General features: G+C 54.1%; 6 protein-coding genes across 6 annotated transcripts; 3 read left to right on the top strand and 3 right to left on the bottom strand.

The window, feature by feature from the left end:
* Positions 1–31: 31 nt before the first annotated feature.
* MYCGRDRAFT_94454 (uncharacterized protein) lies at positions 32–802 on the bottom strand (the record flags this gene model as incomplete). The annotated part of the gene is made up of 1 exon (XM_003851117.1): positions 32–802. The coding sequence occupies one exon, from the start codon at positions 800–802 to the stop codon at positions 32–34; it is 771 nt and encodes a 256-aa protein (XP_003851165.1).
* Positions 803–5,879: 5,077 nt separating this feature from the next.
* On the top strand, positions 5,880–7,356 carry MYCGRDRAFT_73972 (uncharacterized protein; the record flags this gene model as incomplete). Its single annotated transcript, XM_003850649.1, has 2 exons — positions 5,880–6,169; positions 6,230–7,356. The coding sequence occupies 2 exons, from the start codon at positions 6,160–6,162 to the stop codon at positions 7,354–7,356; spliced, it is 1,137 nt and encodes a 378-aa protein (XP_003850697.1).
* Positions 7,357–8,010: 654 nt separating this feature from the next.
* Positions 8,011–11,653, top strand: MYCGRDRAFT_94456 (uncharacterized protein; the record flags this gene model as incomplete). Its single annotated transcript, XM_003850650.1, has 2 exons — positions 8,011–11,072; positions 11,404–11,653. 2 exons carry the CDS (start codon positions 8,011–8,013, stop codon positions 11,651–11,653), a joined length of 3,312 nt encoding a protein of 1,103 aa, XP_003850698.1.
* Positions 11,654–12,866: 1,213 nt separating this feature from the next.
* Positions 12,867–14,351, top strand: MYCGRDRAFT_60824 (cytochrome c1; the record flags this gene model as incomplete). Its single annotated transcript, XM_003850651.1, has 4 exons — positions 12,867–13,021; positions 13,148–13,302; positions 13,366–14,028; positions 14,089–14,351. 4 exons carry the CDS (start codon positions 12,947–12,949, stop codon positions 14,180–14,182), a joined length of 987 nt encoding a protein of 328 aa, XP_003850699.1.
* A 122-nt stretch (positions 14,352–14,473) lies between these two features.
* On the bottom strand, positions 14,474–15,343 carry MYCGRDRAFT_44746 (uncharacterized protein; the record flags this gene model as incomplete). The annotated part of the gene is made up of 1 exon (XM_003851116.1): positions 14,474–15,343. The coding sequence occupies one exon, from the start codon at positions 15,341–15,343 to the stop codon at positions 14,474–14,476; it is 870 nt and encodes a 289-aa protein (XP_003851164.1).
* A 666-nt stretch (positions 15,344–16,009) lies between these two features.
* MYCGRDRAFT_105193 (uncharacterized protein) lies at positions 16,010–16,557 on the bottom strand (the record flags this gene model as incomplete). Its single annotated transcript, XM_003851115.1, has 1 exon — positions 16,010–16,557. A coding segment is annotated over one exon (270 nt), but the record flags the coding sequence as incomplete, so codon positions are not given.
* Positions 16,558–16,693: the final 136 nt, after the last annotated feature.

The raw sequence follows: 16,693 nt of genomic DNA on the forward strand, positions 1-16,693 counted from the left end.
TTTGAGCTGTAAACTGACACTGCTTTCCTCCTCAATCGTCCACGCAATCGTCTTTGGCGTCGCCCTCCACAAACTCGGTTGCCAACTTGATGAAGTCGACCATCTCTCCATCAAGCGCAGCCTTCACCGTAGCTGCATCTTCAACACTGTCGAAGCGCGCATCGACCTGGCGCTTGGTCTCGAGTCCCGGCTCGATCTGGACCTCCAACAGCTTGAAATGAACACCGTGCTTGACAATCTCATCGGTCAGGAGATTCTTGAACCTCAGCAAAACGACGACTGGAACTCGAGCAATGACGAGCCGGGTGGTCGGTTCGACAGGGCCTTTGGCGGCCGGGTGTGTGATGGGCTGGGGGGAGGCCGGCTGTGCGCTATCGTAGCGGATTCCAGCAGGGTGTCCTTCGCGGGCGACAGTCGAAGTGATGATGCTGGGGGCGCTGGGAGGGACACGGTCGACCACACTATCGACCGAGACGGTGTTATCTTGGTAGGTGGGCGGAGCGGTGCCATCACCTTCGTCTTCGTTCTCCGTCTCCGTCACGATGCGGTTGGGGTGTTGGCACGTTAGCACATTGAATGCTCTCGTCGGAATGGCAAGGTTGGGAATCACCGGAGCCATGTTATTGTCAGCTGTCACTGGAAGAGGGGCCATTCCACCCGCCGCGTTCCCTCTCCGCGCCACTTCTCTGTTCTTCGCCGTGAGCGCAGCAAACGCGGATTCTGGGCGGACGCCAGCGAGATTTCTTCTCTCCTTCTGTTGCTTGCGGACCTTCTGCAGGAAGTTGGACTTTGGAGGCGCCATGATTCGTTGTGTTTGTATGGTCGTTGGTGTCGTTGATGAGAGTGTTTTGAAAGTGCGTCGAAGCAGACGCGAATACACAGAAGGGGACGTTCGGTAAGCGAGATTTTGCTCTGTTTTGTTGACGTGAGAACTTTGGGCAGTCGTCATTCGGGTTCACGAGGAAGCTTCTGCAGAGAGTGATCTGGAAGGAAAGGAAATGGTTACTTAAACACTTGCCGTAGATCTGGGGAATCTGGATTCCATGCAGCTCTTGTAGCGCTGGTATTCACTCGCCAGATCATGAGAGATGAATCGATCTTAACGTATCTCAAAGGTCCAACTAGAACGACTGAAGTCACGCTAGGCCGCCGATGGAAGGAGTTCATGTGGTTTGCGGCTGGCATTTGGAAGGATCAAGCGCCTTGGGCAAGCTCATGTCAGACAAAAAGAGCACTGCAGGACGCTTCTGGAGGCGCACGCGACTCGTACTGCTACCGCGACATCTTGGTGAGTATAGAACGTTCCAGCTGTCATCACAGGATTGTCACATCATTCGTGTCGCATCCATTGCTTTCTCAAGTCTGCGAGCAACGGACTCTGTCCAGTATTGCCACAAAGACTGCGATAAAGGCGAGCACGGAGAATGAAACGTTCCAACAGCTCTCTCGCAATAATGTGTTATGGTTTTCGTTGGCTGGCCTCCGCCTGCGTGCTCTCGAGATATCCAGAAACTCCGCTCTGATTGTTGTTTGCTTCGCCCTTACCTTAGGCAAGGTATCCCGCTGGGTCTTTGGGATCATTTCTCTCCTTCCTGTGACGCAATATGTTGTTCTGCTCTTTCTCCCGTATTCGTGGAGAGCCTTCGAAGTTCTCGTACATCGCTGGGAATCTGCAGGTTATCCAAGCGTATGTAACCTGCTGCTGGGAGCGGAGAGCGCGTATTTGTGTCGCTATCTTGAATGCGTCGCATCTTTGAGATGGAAGTAGGAGTGGTCGCGTCGATCGTCGTGCACAACAAGGCAAGTGAGGTTTCGTAGCTGGAAAGCCTGGCCCCGGCGACATCGGCGACAGAGGGAAGTCCACTCTCGTTGTACATCGACCTCACACGCATTATCGCCATAACTTATTGGACACGCTGGAGAATGAAACAGGGATCATCGATGCGAGAATGAAGGACGAATCTATATCACTTGCGAGATTTTCCTGTGAGATCTCCTCCACGATGGCGGTGCGGCCTCGATGCGACGTGAGGAAATCACTGGCAAAGGCTCATTCTAGACAATACCACCCGTGTGACTGTGCCCGAAGCATGGTGCCACGTTTGGGGTTTCCCACCATGGTCTACGAGATGGAGACTTTTCCATCGGATCGTCGCACAGGATGCGGAAAGGAGTCACCTCGACATTGCTAGGATCATAGCAAGCCCGCGAACTGGATTAAAGCTCATGGCACTGGCAGACAGCCCTTCCCTGATGAACCATTCGCCTTGAAGTGCACTGTGCGGAAAACCGCCTCTTCGAGCGGGGATTCTGAATACAGGGGCCATTCTACGAAAATATCCTCGCCGGGGTCCCGTTCGAGCAAGGCGGAGATGCCCTACCTTACAGTCTGCCCTATCCTGCATACGGGAACTCAAGCGCTGGCTTCAGGAGACAATGTCACTGCTCTCCCCGGACAAGTATTGACAGTGTGAACTTGATGAATGGCTCGGAAATGTCGGTATCTAGCTCAATGGGCAAGAGTTGGTTCTTGCTTGTAATCCAGGGGTCGTACGGGTTGAATTCCACGTCGATCGCCCCGACAATCAGGGCGCAGCCGCATACGAGGAGACGCTGCGATGAGCCCATATCATCACGTTGTCGAATCTCCGGATATGGCACCTGACGGTACTCACGCCGCCAGGCTCTACGACAATCCAACGAAGCCATCGATTCTCCTACACATTACTCTGCCTTGTCAGTGCCAACATCGCCTACCTCAACGCCTGACGCACGATTTTCAGGCTCGCTTTAGGTGGAAACTCCAGACTCTCTCTTCTATTACCCCTCAGTGTTCCTGAAGCGATCATCGGAATGCATACTTCACCGGGCCCAAGTCGAACGTCAGGGGATACTCTTGCAGAGGCCCAACTGCTCTTCGCCTGAGACATTAATTGCGGAATGCCGCTCACGAACCTGGCCAGAGCTTTCAGGCCTGTTGACACCCTCCGCAATGTTCCACGCTGCACAGGATACCCAGGGCCCCAGCGAAGTCAGATGGAATGAGCTATAACTTGACCTTGACCGCGGCCCCAGGTGCTCAACGTCCGAGCCCGACCTGAGTTCAGAGGTCAATTCACAAGGAGGCCAAACCAATCGAGGGCCTCGAAGGCCCCTGCTTGACCAGACCGGACACCTCAACAATGAGTTCTCACGCTGTGAGTTCACATCGTGCATCCCTTTGCAGGTAGATCGGTCCAATCTTGGCGTAAGAGTGACTTCGTCGTGCGGTCGTCCTCCCTGTTATTACGAAGATATGCTAGGTCGGAAGCGTGGATTCGATTGGTGAGATCCTTGAAAACATGAGATTGTATAGCGTCCGTCTGATCCCTACCCTAGTAGGTGCATATCTGTCTCCTTCGGCCGCATCTGCAAAGGGGAATAATAATATACATACATGAATATCCTGTCCGGGCGATGGAGGCCTGGTGCTAAAGGCATTGGTGCTATAAGCTTTCATGCGGTGCTGTACAAGACGAAAAACCCCACCGCAGAAGAAAATTCAAGAAATAGCAAGAAACCGTGTGTCCGCATCAATTCATGCATCAATCAAAAGACAGCACCTGTACCTCGTGTTCCCCGATGCGGATTTGAGTGTGCGCTGTGAATCGCCGCCAGTCCTTGAACGATGAACATGATCGGAGATTATTCAAACGTCCTTGCGTGTCAACCAGCCGGCTTCTGCTGACCGATGAGAAGCGCCGCAGCAAGCCGGCGTCATGTTGTGTTCGACCCAGGCTGATGTTCATGCGCTGCTTCCATCCCAGTGGACCCATGGACCAGGAGATCTGAGCACTTGCTGGCCGCGCCGTCCCCGGCCAGTACCCTGGTAAACATCATTTACATCATCCCAAGTGAGCAGTCACGTCAGATTCCCGCAGGTGTCCAAGGAAGAGCCTCTGCTTATTATAATCAACCAAATCGCCGAGAGGACCTCACCCACATCAAAATCGCCCTTCACGCCACCAGGAACCAAAAGTCCACATCCAACTCCAGGCCGCAACACAGTCGTCATCATCATCAACCATGAAGATCTCCATCCTCGCCTCGACCCTTCTCCTCGCTCTCTGCGCGTCTGCTGCGCCAGCGCCCGATGCCGTGCCAGACAACAATGAGAACAATCTCGCCTGCGCAAACCGACCGTTCTGTCAACAACATGGACATTTTGACAACCTCAGATGTCACTGTGTACGTGCCTTCAGACTTCTGAGCTTTGTTGTTGTAGTCCGGGCAGGAGACTAACCGTTATGAATACAATCAGTGCTTCTTTCCTTCCGACAAGAAAAATTGTCCTCACTAAGCTCCCAGCGGAACCAGCGCTGTCGTGACATGCTCGCTACTGTGTCTACTTCAAACGATCGCAGCACGGTCAATTATCGGACTGTGGTCGACGGCAGGATTTCGTTTTTGTTTGTTCGGGAGGGTGCGAGAGGCAGTATGGAACTGCACAAGGGGCAGTTGATCCAGCGTGATCCAAAATCAGTGGTGGCAAAAGAATGAGATCTTCGGTACACAGTCCATTAGAGACCAGGCCTTGTACTTTTTGTATTGCATTCGGGAGATTGAGTTTACGACGAGTGTTGTTTCATCTCTATGGAGCTGTCTTCGTCAAGCTTTCGGCCACAACAAATTGAGGACAGCAAGTTGTTCAGAGGAGGAACGAACGTACGTGGCTTTTAATTCAAGTTGTTCCGACCGTTTCTTATTTGCGACGCGCAGCTCTCTCTCTCTCGCATCCTCCAAACCAAAATCCGTCGCAAAATCAATCAGTGCCCCAGACGACAATGGCACTCCTCGCAATGCCATATGACATCCGCTTCGCCATTTATCGGGAACTCTTCGAACCACGTGGAAGCCAAATGTACATCCAGGCCACCCGCCGTACCTTGACTTCAATCACACCCGATCAAGCGATCCCGACAGCTCTGCTTCGAACGTGCCGGCAACTACATCTCGAAGCAGCAGAGTACCTCTACAGCAGATACCTGTTCAACATTATCGGCAGGAAGGAAGACTGCCTGGCGAGGTACGGTCCTTTCTTGCGAACAATGAGCAAGCATGTCAATGACGAAGTCCACGTCGATGCGTTCAGCAACGGCCCACACTCAGCAACCATGTGCATCTCAATGCATTCCGGGAATGGGAAGATCGAGATACTGAATCGACGAGATCGTGGAGTTCGGAGGACGATTGAGGAAATGCAATTGGAGATGGCTGAGCGTAACAGTGGACGTACACATGGTGCTACGATGCTCTCGAAGGTGTATCATGAGTGGTATCGCTGCGTGCTATATGCCATAGTGGCGGCGATAATAGCTGTACTGGTCCGATGTTGCATCGTGTAACGAGTGTTCTGTATGAAGAGTCGTCCTCGCGTAATGGTCGCATTGCTGCCGTTCCATGCCGTTGTTGTCCTCCATACCAAAGCCACTTCGTCATGCCGGTACACTGCAGGCAATGTAGAAGATCGAACGCAAGCCTGAGATCGAAGCCATTCCCCTGCCTTGGTTGAAAAGCGGAACGATTTAGGCGGGATTTCAAGGGCGGGCGTTCCGATTTTCAACCAAGTAGCTTGCCCATTCCACGCGTGAAAAGACCTTCGGATATTGAACGCGCCGCCTCAAGATCTGACTTCGCCGTTGCTACTTCCTGATACAGTCCAAGCAGTGTAGATCGTTGAGTCTCGACCCTGAGGAAGGATTCGTGGAGACTGTCGGCACTCGGCCCGATCGTGTTGATTCAGAGATCGTCGTGTCTCGGTCGGTCTGGACCTCGACCTTCCCAATAATTTATTCCTCCGATCACACACCCACATTCGAGCAACACCGATGCCCGCAAAATCCAGGATCGTGCGGAACGAAAGATCACGTCGTGCCACGCCCCCCTATAGCCTTCTAGGCCGACGGAAAGTCGACGCGGACGGCTGAGCGGTCGGTGAGAACGGCTGGCTCAGCACAAGATACTTGGAAAGAAGACCTGCACCAGTAAACCTAATGAGCTGCCAGCACTGTGTCTTCGCGCACCCCTCCATTCGCTTCTCTTACAACAACTTGCTCCGTGGCTTGCCGAGCTGGAGATTGAGAGGCTGAAAAAGACGGCGCGTGAGTCCTGAACTCAACTATGCATTACAGTAAGCAGGATATCTGGTACGCATCACATACGAAACATTGAGCTGACAATCGTTCTGTAGTTCGCTTCCTCAAGACGCCCAAAGTGCAAGTCGATCGAGCGGTCATACTCCTCAAGGCCGTGGTGACTGTGACCACCGATTTGGGAGAGACTTTCTACCCCGACGCGCTCGAACTGGTCGCGACAATACGGTCAGCGGAAGACGATGGAGAAATATACCTGAGGAAGAAGGTGGAGTGGACAAAAAGCGCGCGTTCGGCCGCCATCGTGTTCGACCTTTCACGACAGGATATCGAGTGGCCGGCGTGCGTACATGTTGGAGTGAGAAACCCGCCTAGAGACTCTGGTTTCCTGCCGCCTATCTCAGATGTCTGGAGTGGGACATTAAACCCCACGAAAGGACAGTTCGAGTCGGGTTGGCGAGTGGAAAGACGATTCACATCCTGCGCTGAACGATCACTGTGTCTTCTCGAGGATGCGGGTGACAGCATCGCAAGACATCTCTGGGACGGCAGCCAGGCTTTGGCGCAGCACATCGATCAGACAATATCCGGAGGAGATCAAAGCACATTGCCACTGCTGGAATACATACTCCTCTCTGCTACGTACAGACGAACGAACGTCATTGAGCTGGGTTGTGGATGTGGCACGGTCGGAATCAGTGTTGCTCAGGCCATTCCTGACTGCGATGTCGTACTTACCGATCTTGCTGAAGTCACGGAGTTGGTGGAAGCCAATATCGCTCGTATGAACCCAGCCATGGGCTCGAAGGTGCGATTTGAGCCGTTGGATTGGTTCGATCCGCTGCCCGAGCGACTACAAAATCGGAAGAATGATCTCATCATCGTCTCGGAATGCACATACAACACCGACACACTCGAGCCTCTGGTCGGCATGCTCTGCAATCTCATCGTCCGATCACCAAAAGCTGTGATCGTCGTCTCGACCAAGACCAGGCATGACAGCGAGGCAGCTTTCTTCGACCTCATGAAGAACGCCGGCTTGATCGAGGAGGGAAGCATGCGACTGCAGCTACCCGGCATTCCCGGTCAAGGGTACGCCGACGCCGCGACGGATGTTGGCATGCATGTATTCCGCGGAAAGGAACATCGACTGAGCTTAAGTCCACGCAATCGCAGCGAGGAGGAGGTGCCTACGACAAAGGAGAGAAGAAGCAAATCACGATAGTGGCAATCACCACTAACGATAGCATGAAATTCGGCGTCAAGTGATGGAAAACGGCGTTTCGGTCTGGTTTTTTGCATTTGCATTTTGGCATGACATAACGACAGTGCATTGGGATGGATGATACCCTTCTTCAAATACAGGATCGGTGGGACGACAGGCGTAGGCATGCATTGGGGAGAAGGCAACAAAATGGCACCATCGATTGTTTTCCGTCGGGTCATCCTGCGAGTGTCGCGACTTCATGATATGTTGACGTATTGCCAGACCCGAAAATCGTGGATTGTCCTTTTTGAGCATTTCTCGCCGAGTTGCATTCCACGATCACAATACCATTGTTCCGAATTCCTGTGATCAATTTTTTGGACTTCGCTGACGTCGCCGGATGCAGGACTGTCGACTTCAATAATCATTTCTTTCGAAACGCAATGGGAAGCAAACGACAAAGCCAGCCTGATGCGTTTTCACACACGGCGAACCCTTTCCGGCTGATGTCCAGACAAAGAGCTGCAATGGCCCGCATGCAGTACAGCATGATTGTCTTGAAAAGCATTGGATCCAACGCTCCTCTGCTCCTCTGCAGAATTCTTGCGAAGTCTTGCATCACAAGACGTCCCAAGGAGATCAGCATCAATAGCCACAACCCAATTGATCAACATGGCTCCAAGAAAGAAAACGGACGACGATAAGAAGAAGCAGGCAGATGGCAAGGCTCCCAAGAAAGACAACAGCAAGAAGAAGCAGGCAGATGGCAAGAAGGCACCGGGATTGAACTTGGGCAAGAACTTGGGCAAGACGAACCGGAAAACTCGCAGTCAGGTCCGAAATGGTGCCTCGCCAGTATTCCCAACTTTTCCGGATGAAGCTAGGGAGCAAAGGAGGGCGTGGGAGGAGAATGGGATTCGACCAGATTCGAAAAGAGCTCCAGATGGCAATGATGCGGACGAAGGCAGGCCTAACAAGAGACCCAAGCGCAATCCTGGTCCAGAGAAAGATCCTGTTACGAAGACGCCTGTCACGAAGGAACCGGTTCTGAAAAAGCCTCCCAAGAAAGGTATCACGAAGACTACCACGAAAGGTACCACGAAGGGTCCCACCAAGGTCACGAAGGTCACGAAGGGTACCTCAAAGAAGGGCCCCGCGAAGGGTCCCGCGAAGGGTCCCAAAGGTAAACCTCCCAAGACGGGCGAGGAAACTGGAGGAGCGGAGGATGATGATTCTTCTGAAGACGGAGAAGGACCGAAAGATCCTGAGCATGCCGCGCCATCAGCTCCTACCGAACAGACGACGACAGCTCCTCAGCCAACTTCCGAAAGACCAGTCTCAGCTGTTACTCAACCTGATGATGCGAGCTCGGGCACCACACCGACGACATCGATCGCGACAGTTCCAGGCTCCAAGCCAATTCCGAAGGAGCTGACTACGCCGACAAGCATCACAAACACCGCGGAAGAGTCGAGCGGGAGCAGCAAGCCTGCGAGAACTCCTGAGGCCAACGACAATGCGCCTTCGGGGGGTGTTGAGCCCAACGGAGGTGTGAGCAATTCGAATGGCAAACCACCTCTGGAGGGAAATGGGAACAATTCGAACGGAGCTACCCAAGCGCCGAAGCCTGGCACAAAAGGGAAGGAGCCAGCTCAGGACCAAGCGCCAGCTCAAACGTCCGGCGATCCCTGTGACGATCTTGCAAGACGCCTGCAAGATTGGCATGACCAGGCACAGCGCAATCCACCAAGCATCGCTGCTGTTGATCCCGCTAGGTGGTGGGAGAGATTGAGAGACGAGACTGTCATGAGGGCCATCTATGCAGTCACTGAAGCGATCTCGGTCAATGGTTCCGGGGTACAATTCGCGCTAGCGCGGTTTGATATGTTCATGAACAACAGTGGAAACGAGGAACTCATGGGAAGTGCAAATGGTATGGTCCGTGCCGGCAACACCGCTCTGATACCGTTCACCGAGGAACGGTACAACAAGAAGAATCCCAAGATTGATGAACACCATACAACACTGTTTGTGGTGCAGCCTGTCGTTGGCGCTCAAGGCAATTTTACCCTTCGCCATTACGACAGTGCTAACATGTATGCTGAAAATCAGCTCGCTGTCTTCGTGGACCGGGCAAGGGGCAACTTGATCGCATTCGGATGGGATCGTCACGGCACAAACATCCCTGGGGGAGATGCACCGCATGCGCAAGCCATGCGACAACGGGATAACTGGGAGTGCGGCATTCATACAGTCGTCAATGCCTGGGCCATAGCGCTTGGTTTGACCATCACCCGCACGGGCAAACAACCTTTCGATAACGCTCGGTTCCTCCGACGTGGAATTGAGCTGATCAACCTCGCCGTCCAGGGCCACCTCGATAGTAGAACCATTGAGGCCTTTCTCAGATGCTTTGAACTTGTCGAAGCGGGAGCACGTGTGGCACTCGCACGCCAGTTCGCTGCAACTGTCCCTCTACCAGACGTCAATGTCCTCGAATGTCGGATCCAACGGATCCGACTAGAGGCGGAGCTGGCTACTTTGAGGCAGATCAACCCTGACATCGCGCAGCTAGATGTCCTTCTCAATTTCGCGGGAGTGGAGCTGGGCCAGACTCTCCGATTCACCGCTCAGCAATTGGTCGAGCCTTGGATATTTGCGGGAATGCCCTTGGCTTCGCCCGATCGTTCAAATGCCTACGTAGCACCAGAGGAGCTCGATTCTGGAGAGAGGAATATGATGGCAGCCGGCATCAACACGGCCGAGAGGCTACAGCTCCGCGCTCAGGAGCGGGAGAGACAACGCAATGCCGAACTGACGTCTCCGACACCTCAGGGTGCCGATATGGTTACTGGCGGTATGATGCAAGCCATGCCCGCAGCCCCTGAAGCAAGTGTCGAGAACAATGCGCCCGCATCTGAAAGCAACCTTGCCACCGATGGCAGACAAAGTTCTGCAAATATGACGACCCAAGCCCTGCCTCAAAGCCAGCAGCCTCAGGAATCACAGGTCGAGAATCAAGGTGCGACTCAAGATCAGATCCCTCCTGCGCCGCAAACCGAAGCTGACGACTCTCCAGCCGATCAGTCCGACGACTTGTGGGTCAGTGACGACAACGACGGCGTTCCTTCAGATCTGTTCGAAAATGGCACGATGGACACGGACATCGAGGACGGTCCGCCCTCAGCAACCTTGCCAACAACCCCTACGGCCGACCACGGCGGCATCGTCTTGCCGACACCTCCACGCGCCACAATCCTCCTTGACAACGGAGAACTCTGCGGCGATCAGAATCTCAGCCCGGCATTTCCTCGACCGACTCCTCCACCTCAACAATCAGCTCCACCTGCCGCCGTCATGGTCTCACCAACCACCGACCAAAACCCCCTCATCGGGCAAGAAAAAGACGGCGAAGACGCGCTCGCTCCTCTCGACCAGACTGGACTCAGCCCATCTGCAGATGAAGACGACGTCGGCGACGAAACGACGTTCATCGAACAAGGCGACCAAACCATGGGCGAGGACGAACTCGCCGCCGACCAAGAACGTGATGCCGCGTCCGACGATGAGGAGGAAATGGATCCGGACGAGACGTTGCTGGAAGGAGAGCTGTCGTTCACGGAGCAGCATAATCAGGATGAAGTCAATGACGATCGGGAGGATGATGAGGAGGATGAAGAGGAGGTTGAAGGTGGCATGGGTGGAGGGTTCAACACTTCGGCGCCGGAGACGAGGTATCGATTGCCGGCTCCGTCGAGGAGCGGACAGCCCGTTACGCCACCATCTGCACCGGCTGAGCCGAGGACGGTGTCTGAAGAGGCTTGGGATGACGCAGGGTTCCCAGGAATGAGTCGGTAGTGTTGTGCCGGGAAGGATGTGTTGATGTGGCAAAGCTATGGTCGTCGTTAAGAGCATGTAGATCGTATCCGAGTCCTATCATTGAGTGATCCATTCCACCATCGTTGTTGCGTCGGAGTGCGTATCGTCGCGAGAGTGTGCGGGATACACGTGTATGCTACAATCACAACTTCAAATTCCTGGCGAATGCAACCTGTCACTCCAAAGATGCATGGCACATCCCGCCGTTCTACCGCCTCACGCCACCGCCGCCGTCCCCAACACGGCCATGAACCACATCCCACTCCACCGCGCCAGCCCATTCCCGTTCTCAAACCCTTCCTTCCCTTTCAACTGCAGTCTCGTCAAACATCCCAGAAACGACAACATGACCAACATCTCCTCCCTCTCGCTCATCGCGGGAACATACCACCTCAGCATGGCGGAGTACTTCTCCCCTTGCACCGTCGTCCAGTAAGCGAGGACTTCATTCGTCGACTCCTCGGTGAGGGTATAGCTCACATTCACCGGTTTCGGGGAACTAGACTTGCGCATCGTCCAAACCAGACGTCGTGCTCGGGTGGAAGGCGTAGCCGGTAAAGTAAAGGAATATGTCGCCGGATGAGGTTGTCCAATGCGGGCTTTGACTTGGATGAGGGAGTTGGGGTTCGGAGAGGAAGAGGTGGCGTGATGGGGGTCGGCGGTGTGGATTTGGAAGTCGTTGTGCGTGGCTGGGAAGATGAGGGCGCCGAGACAGGGAGATTTGATGGATGCGTCGAGGTGGATTTTGATGGTGGAGGGTTTTGTGCGGTGGATGGAGGCGTCGAGGACGTGTGAGGTGTTGCTGTCTACGAGGCGGAGTTTGGGTTTTGTGGTCAGGCCGTTGCCGCGGAGGAAGAGGTATTCGCGGCATGAGCGTGGTGTGGAGGAGAGTTTGGGAGTGATGACGGGTGGTAGGGAGGAGGAGTACGGTGGCGGCGGTATATCTTGATTGGACTGGTAGGACATTTTGCAACGTGTTGAAAGAGCAGATTGAGATTGCAAGGTGATGCGGTCCGAGTGACGATAGTTCGATGTATATATGTCTTTGACGAGATCTCCTGCATTCGCTTATTGAAGGATGCAGCAATGCCGGGTCTACGTCACTGCCCAGAGTTCAAGGAGTGGCAGTGTCCTGCTGCGGTGGGAGGATTGCTGGCACTCTACGACAAGATATGCAGAAGAGCGGATTCTGCACTCATATCGAGAAGCTAATTGTACATACCTCCTACCTGTTGCTAGTTGTCGGAAGACATGGCACGAGCTGTTTCATGCTCTTTTGGCCCCATTGCCCTCGTCCGAATCCTCCCGAGGTCGAGTTGCCACAGGAAGCTGCAGAGATCGATTGTCGTACCGTTGCTTCCTGCTCGTTGTCCAAGATCATGGGCTGAAATTGACCATGCTGCCTAAATCCCTGCGACACAATAATGAAGGACTCATACTGACCATTTTCCCCCCGGTGCATGTGCTAGGAACAGAGGGAGTGAGGTCGTGAGGTCGATGATCTTTAGAGTGTCTTGACCTGGTTTGGCGACGGCAGGGCCGACCCAATCAAATGTCGCTGATTCTCCAACCCGTGCCAAGACAACGAAGTCGAAGCAAAGCATCTCTCCGACGGCGACAACTTCACTCGGAAACACCACATCACCGCCCTCCAACCCCCCGCCCTCCGACTTCGAATCCACCTCCGAGTAGACAGACTCAAGTGCTGAGACTGCTGCCCATCTCCATCATGTTGAGCCGCTCGGCCATTCGCGCGGCGCGCGCCCTGGGTACTGGAAAGAGCGCTGGCACCAAGACGGTCACGGTATGTTGAGTCCTCCGCTCTTCCGCCAGCAGACCTCCGATGACTTTCTCGACATACCCAACATGAGATGAGGATGCTGGGAGGATATGGGAGACACCACAATACTGACCGAATCCCCTCTTCCAGCGCAATGCCTCGACCCAAGGCTCCTCCGAATCCGCCGCATCTTGGAAGAACACCGCGATGCTCTCGTCCTCCGCCGCCCTGGGTTTCGCCTCGGTCGCATGGTATTACTACCAATTCGGACGTCCAACACAGGCCATGACGCCAGCTGAGGAAGGGTGAGCATGGACATGATACAAAAGCAAGGAATGATGGATCGCAGGACTGATACATTTGCGCAGACTTCACGCTATTCAATATCCATGGGAGCACGAGAAGCTCACCAAGACTTTTGATCACGGTGGTCTTCGCCGCGGTTTCCAGGTCTACCGTGAGGTGTGCGCATCATGCCATTCTCTCAGCCGTATTCCTTACCGCACACTGGTCGGCAACATCATGACCGTCGATGAGGCCAAGGCGCTTGCCGAGGAGAACGAGTACGATACCGAGCCGAACGACGAGGGTGAAATCGAGAAGCGTCCCGGCAAGCTTTCCGACTACGTTCCATCGCCATACAAGAATGACGAGGCTGGTCGTGCTGCCAACAACGGTGCGCTGCCACCAGATCTCAGCTTGATCGTCAAGGCCCGCCACGGTGGTTGCAACTACATCTTCTCTCTGTTGACTGGATATCCCGAGGAGCCTCCAGCTGGTGCTGTCGTTCAGGAGGGTCTCAACTTCAACCCATACTTCCCTGGTACCGGTATCGCCATGGCTCGTGTTCTCTACGACGGTCTGGTCGAGTACGACGATGGCACTCCGGCCACTGCTTCCCAGATGGCCAAAGATGTTGTCGAGTTCTTGAACTGGGCCGCTGAGCCCGAGATGGACGAGCGCAAGCGTATGGGATGGAAGGTCATGGCTATTGGAGGTCTTTTGTTCGGCATGAGTGTTTGGGTCAAGAGGCATGTTCAAGCATCGCAAGGAGATGCGAAATGGCAAACACAAACTAACAAATGATACAGATACAAGTGGTCCACCGTCAAGACCCGCAAGATCACCTACACCGCGCCACCCACCAACTCTCCTAAGCAGCCCGGCGGTGTTTTCCGGAGATAGAGAGTAGCAAGCATGAGGGAGCATGAGGGAATGGTTGGGATCAAGAAGAGCCTAGTAGACTTGTACAGTGGGTTTCTAGCGTGGGTTCTTTTTTGTCTTTGTGTGTAAGAGGAGCTTGAGTTTGCCAAAAATACACAATCAGCTAAAGAAGTCGTCTTTGGTCATTACAACACTTCCTTTCCACGCATTGCATGCAATACATCAAGCCGGCGAAATCATTCCACCTCACTTCTCCAATAATCAAACCGCTTACAAGCAGGAAACTCCCTTCACCTCACCCATATATCCTAATCAAGGCTTCCGAATAATAACCTCCCCATTCATCAACCCCCAAACCCCATCCTCCGCCTCAACCCACTCATCCCACGCCCGCGCCATCCCATCCATCTCCTCCTCACCAGCCCAGCCCTCCTCCACCGCTTTCCCCCTCATCGGACCCTCCCTACACCTCGCCGCAATCGCCCACCCCCACGCCTCCCTATCCTCCCTCGCAGCAATACACCACGTCCCCATCGTCGCCGTGATATTCCCCCTCGGCACACCCGCCGCCATCGCCAAACTCACCAATTCGGTTCCCATCGACGCGGAACCACCGGTCGAAGCGTGGTACTTGAGCAGTATGGGGAAGAAAGCGGTCAGTGCAGGAGTGGAGGGGTGGATGGATTGCATGCGCAAGTCTGCTTCGCGGAGAGCGAGGGTGCCGCCGGACTTGCAGACTGAGAGCATGGATTGTAATGCGGAGAGGGGAGAGGTGAGGTGGACTAGGACTTGGTGTGTGTGAACTACATCGAAACTTTGTTCTCCGAACGTGCTGGCGAGATCGTAGACTGAGGCAACGCGAGTCGTTGCGTTACTCAGTCCTTTGGAAGTGAAGTGGGCTGATGCGCGGGAGAGGACGGAGGGGGAGATGTCGGTTGCGACGATGGTGGCTGTGGAGGGGAGGTGGGTTGCGATGGAGGCGGTGAGGGTTCCCGGGCCGGCGCCTACGTCGAGGAAGTGGAGGTGTGGGTTGTGGGTGGAGAGGGAGTGCAGGTGGGGGAGGAGGTAGGGGGTTGAGTTTGAGGCGGTGCGCCAGGTGTGGTTTGTTATGTGGGATGCGGCGTGGCCGGGGGCGTAGACTGGTTTCTGGGAGGAGGGTGGGGTGGTTGGGGAGTCGGACATCGTGGCGGCGGGTTTTTTTGTTGAAGGAGGAAGGGAATGGCGAGGGGATTGGGTATTTGGTGCTCGTTTGGGAAGCGTCGGAGACGTTGGTGTTAAATGTGTGTCGGTCCTGAGAATTTGATTCCTTCCTTCGGGTCTTTTAAATCTCGTCTCCCTTGATTTGGATCCTGTCTTTTGAGACCAGAACTGACGTTGTGTCTCGTAGGTCCTTGATACCTGGACTCGTAATCCCTGGTTGCAGTATAAAGATATGTACCTTAGTCTCGTTCGAGGAAGATCTTGGATATGCTCAAATTTGAGGGCGAACCTCTTGGTGATATAGCTCGGTCGCTCTTGTTGAGGATCGACTAGCGATATAAGTTAAGGCTACATATGCGTCTACGGACACGCGTGTAGGAAGATTAGCGGATGCGGTGAGTGAGCAAGCGATGCGTTGTAGTCGTTGCTATTTGAGCTCGTTGCTGTTGAGCTCGTTGCTACTAAAAATAGCAGAGGCGAAAAGAAAAGGTGGCACTGACGATCGATGCCGATTACCCGTCCAGCTTTCTGCATTACAGACAAATCTAACGGGAGCTGTACACCGATAAATATCTCGCGCAATAGCAGTCTGGCTCTGCACTCGACGCGTTCTCAAAGACAATGCGCTCCCTTCTCGAGACAGCTCGAACAAGCTCGGGAAAGGCCACCTAAACTACGCGACGATATTGAAGACCATCACGGCACAAAGGGCTTGAACACCGGACCCGGACAGGAGAGACAGCGTCAGAGCTCGTCTCTGATGGACATCCCATCATGAGTACGGATCGCCGAATTGAGCGGTGTCCTCCGCAAATCGATCGTCTGCTTCGGCTTCACAACGAGCCAATTCTAGGCACCCCGAGTGGACCTTTTCAGCAAGGACCTGGACATAGCCATCCGTGGTAAAGCAGACTTTGTCCTGTAGTTCAGCTCTTGCTGTTCCTCCTAGTCGACCGAATGAGATTGCGAAGTTGCTGGCTGTGCTCAAGATCCGAGCAATCCTCAAGCCTCCGAATTCCATCTACAATGCAGACAACGGATTGCGATACACACGACAAAATGTCTGCGAGCACCGCGGTTCGATGTGATATCGGCGCTTCACTCTCGAGAACAGAAGCGATTCGCGTTGGCGAAAGATCAAGATCTGTAAACCCTTCATCTGGCAGCAATGCAGCTGCCCGGGCGATCAAGATATCGATTGCCGAGCTAAGCATCTCAGGAGCTTGCCCAAGCTGCAGGCTATTGCAGAATACCGAGATGGTCGCCGACTTGCTTCGCACCGACGCTACCATTAGTGCTATCGCGGTGAGAGAATTCTGCGAAGGCGTGGAA

The sequence above is a fragment of the Zymoseptoria tritici genome, chromosome 7 (assembly GCF_000219625.1).
Source record: "Zymoseptoria tritici IPO323 chromosome 7, whole genome shotgun sequence".
Lineage (NCBI taxonomy): Eukaryota > Fungi > Ascomycota > Dothideomycetes > Mycosphaerellales > Mycosphaerellaceae > Zymoseptoria > Zymoseptoria tritici.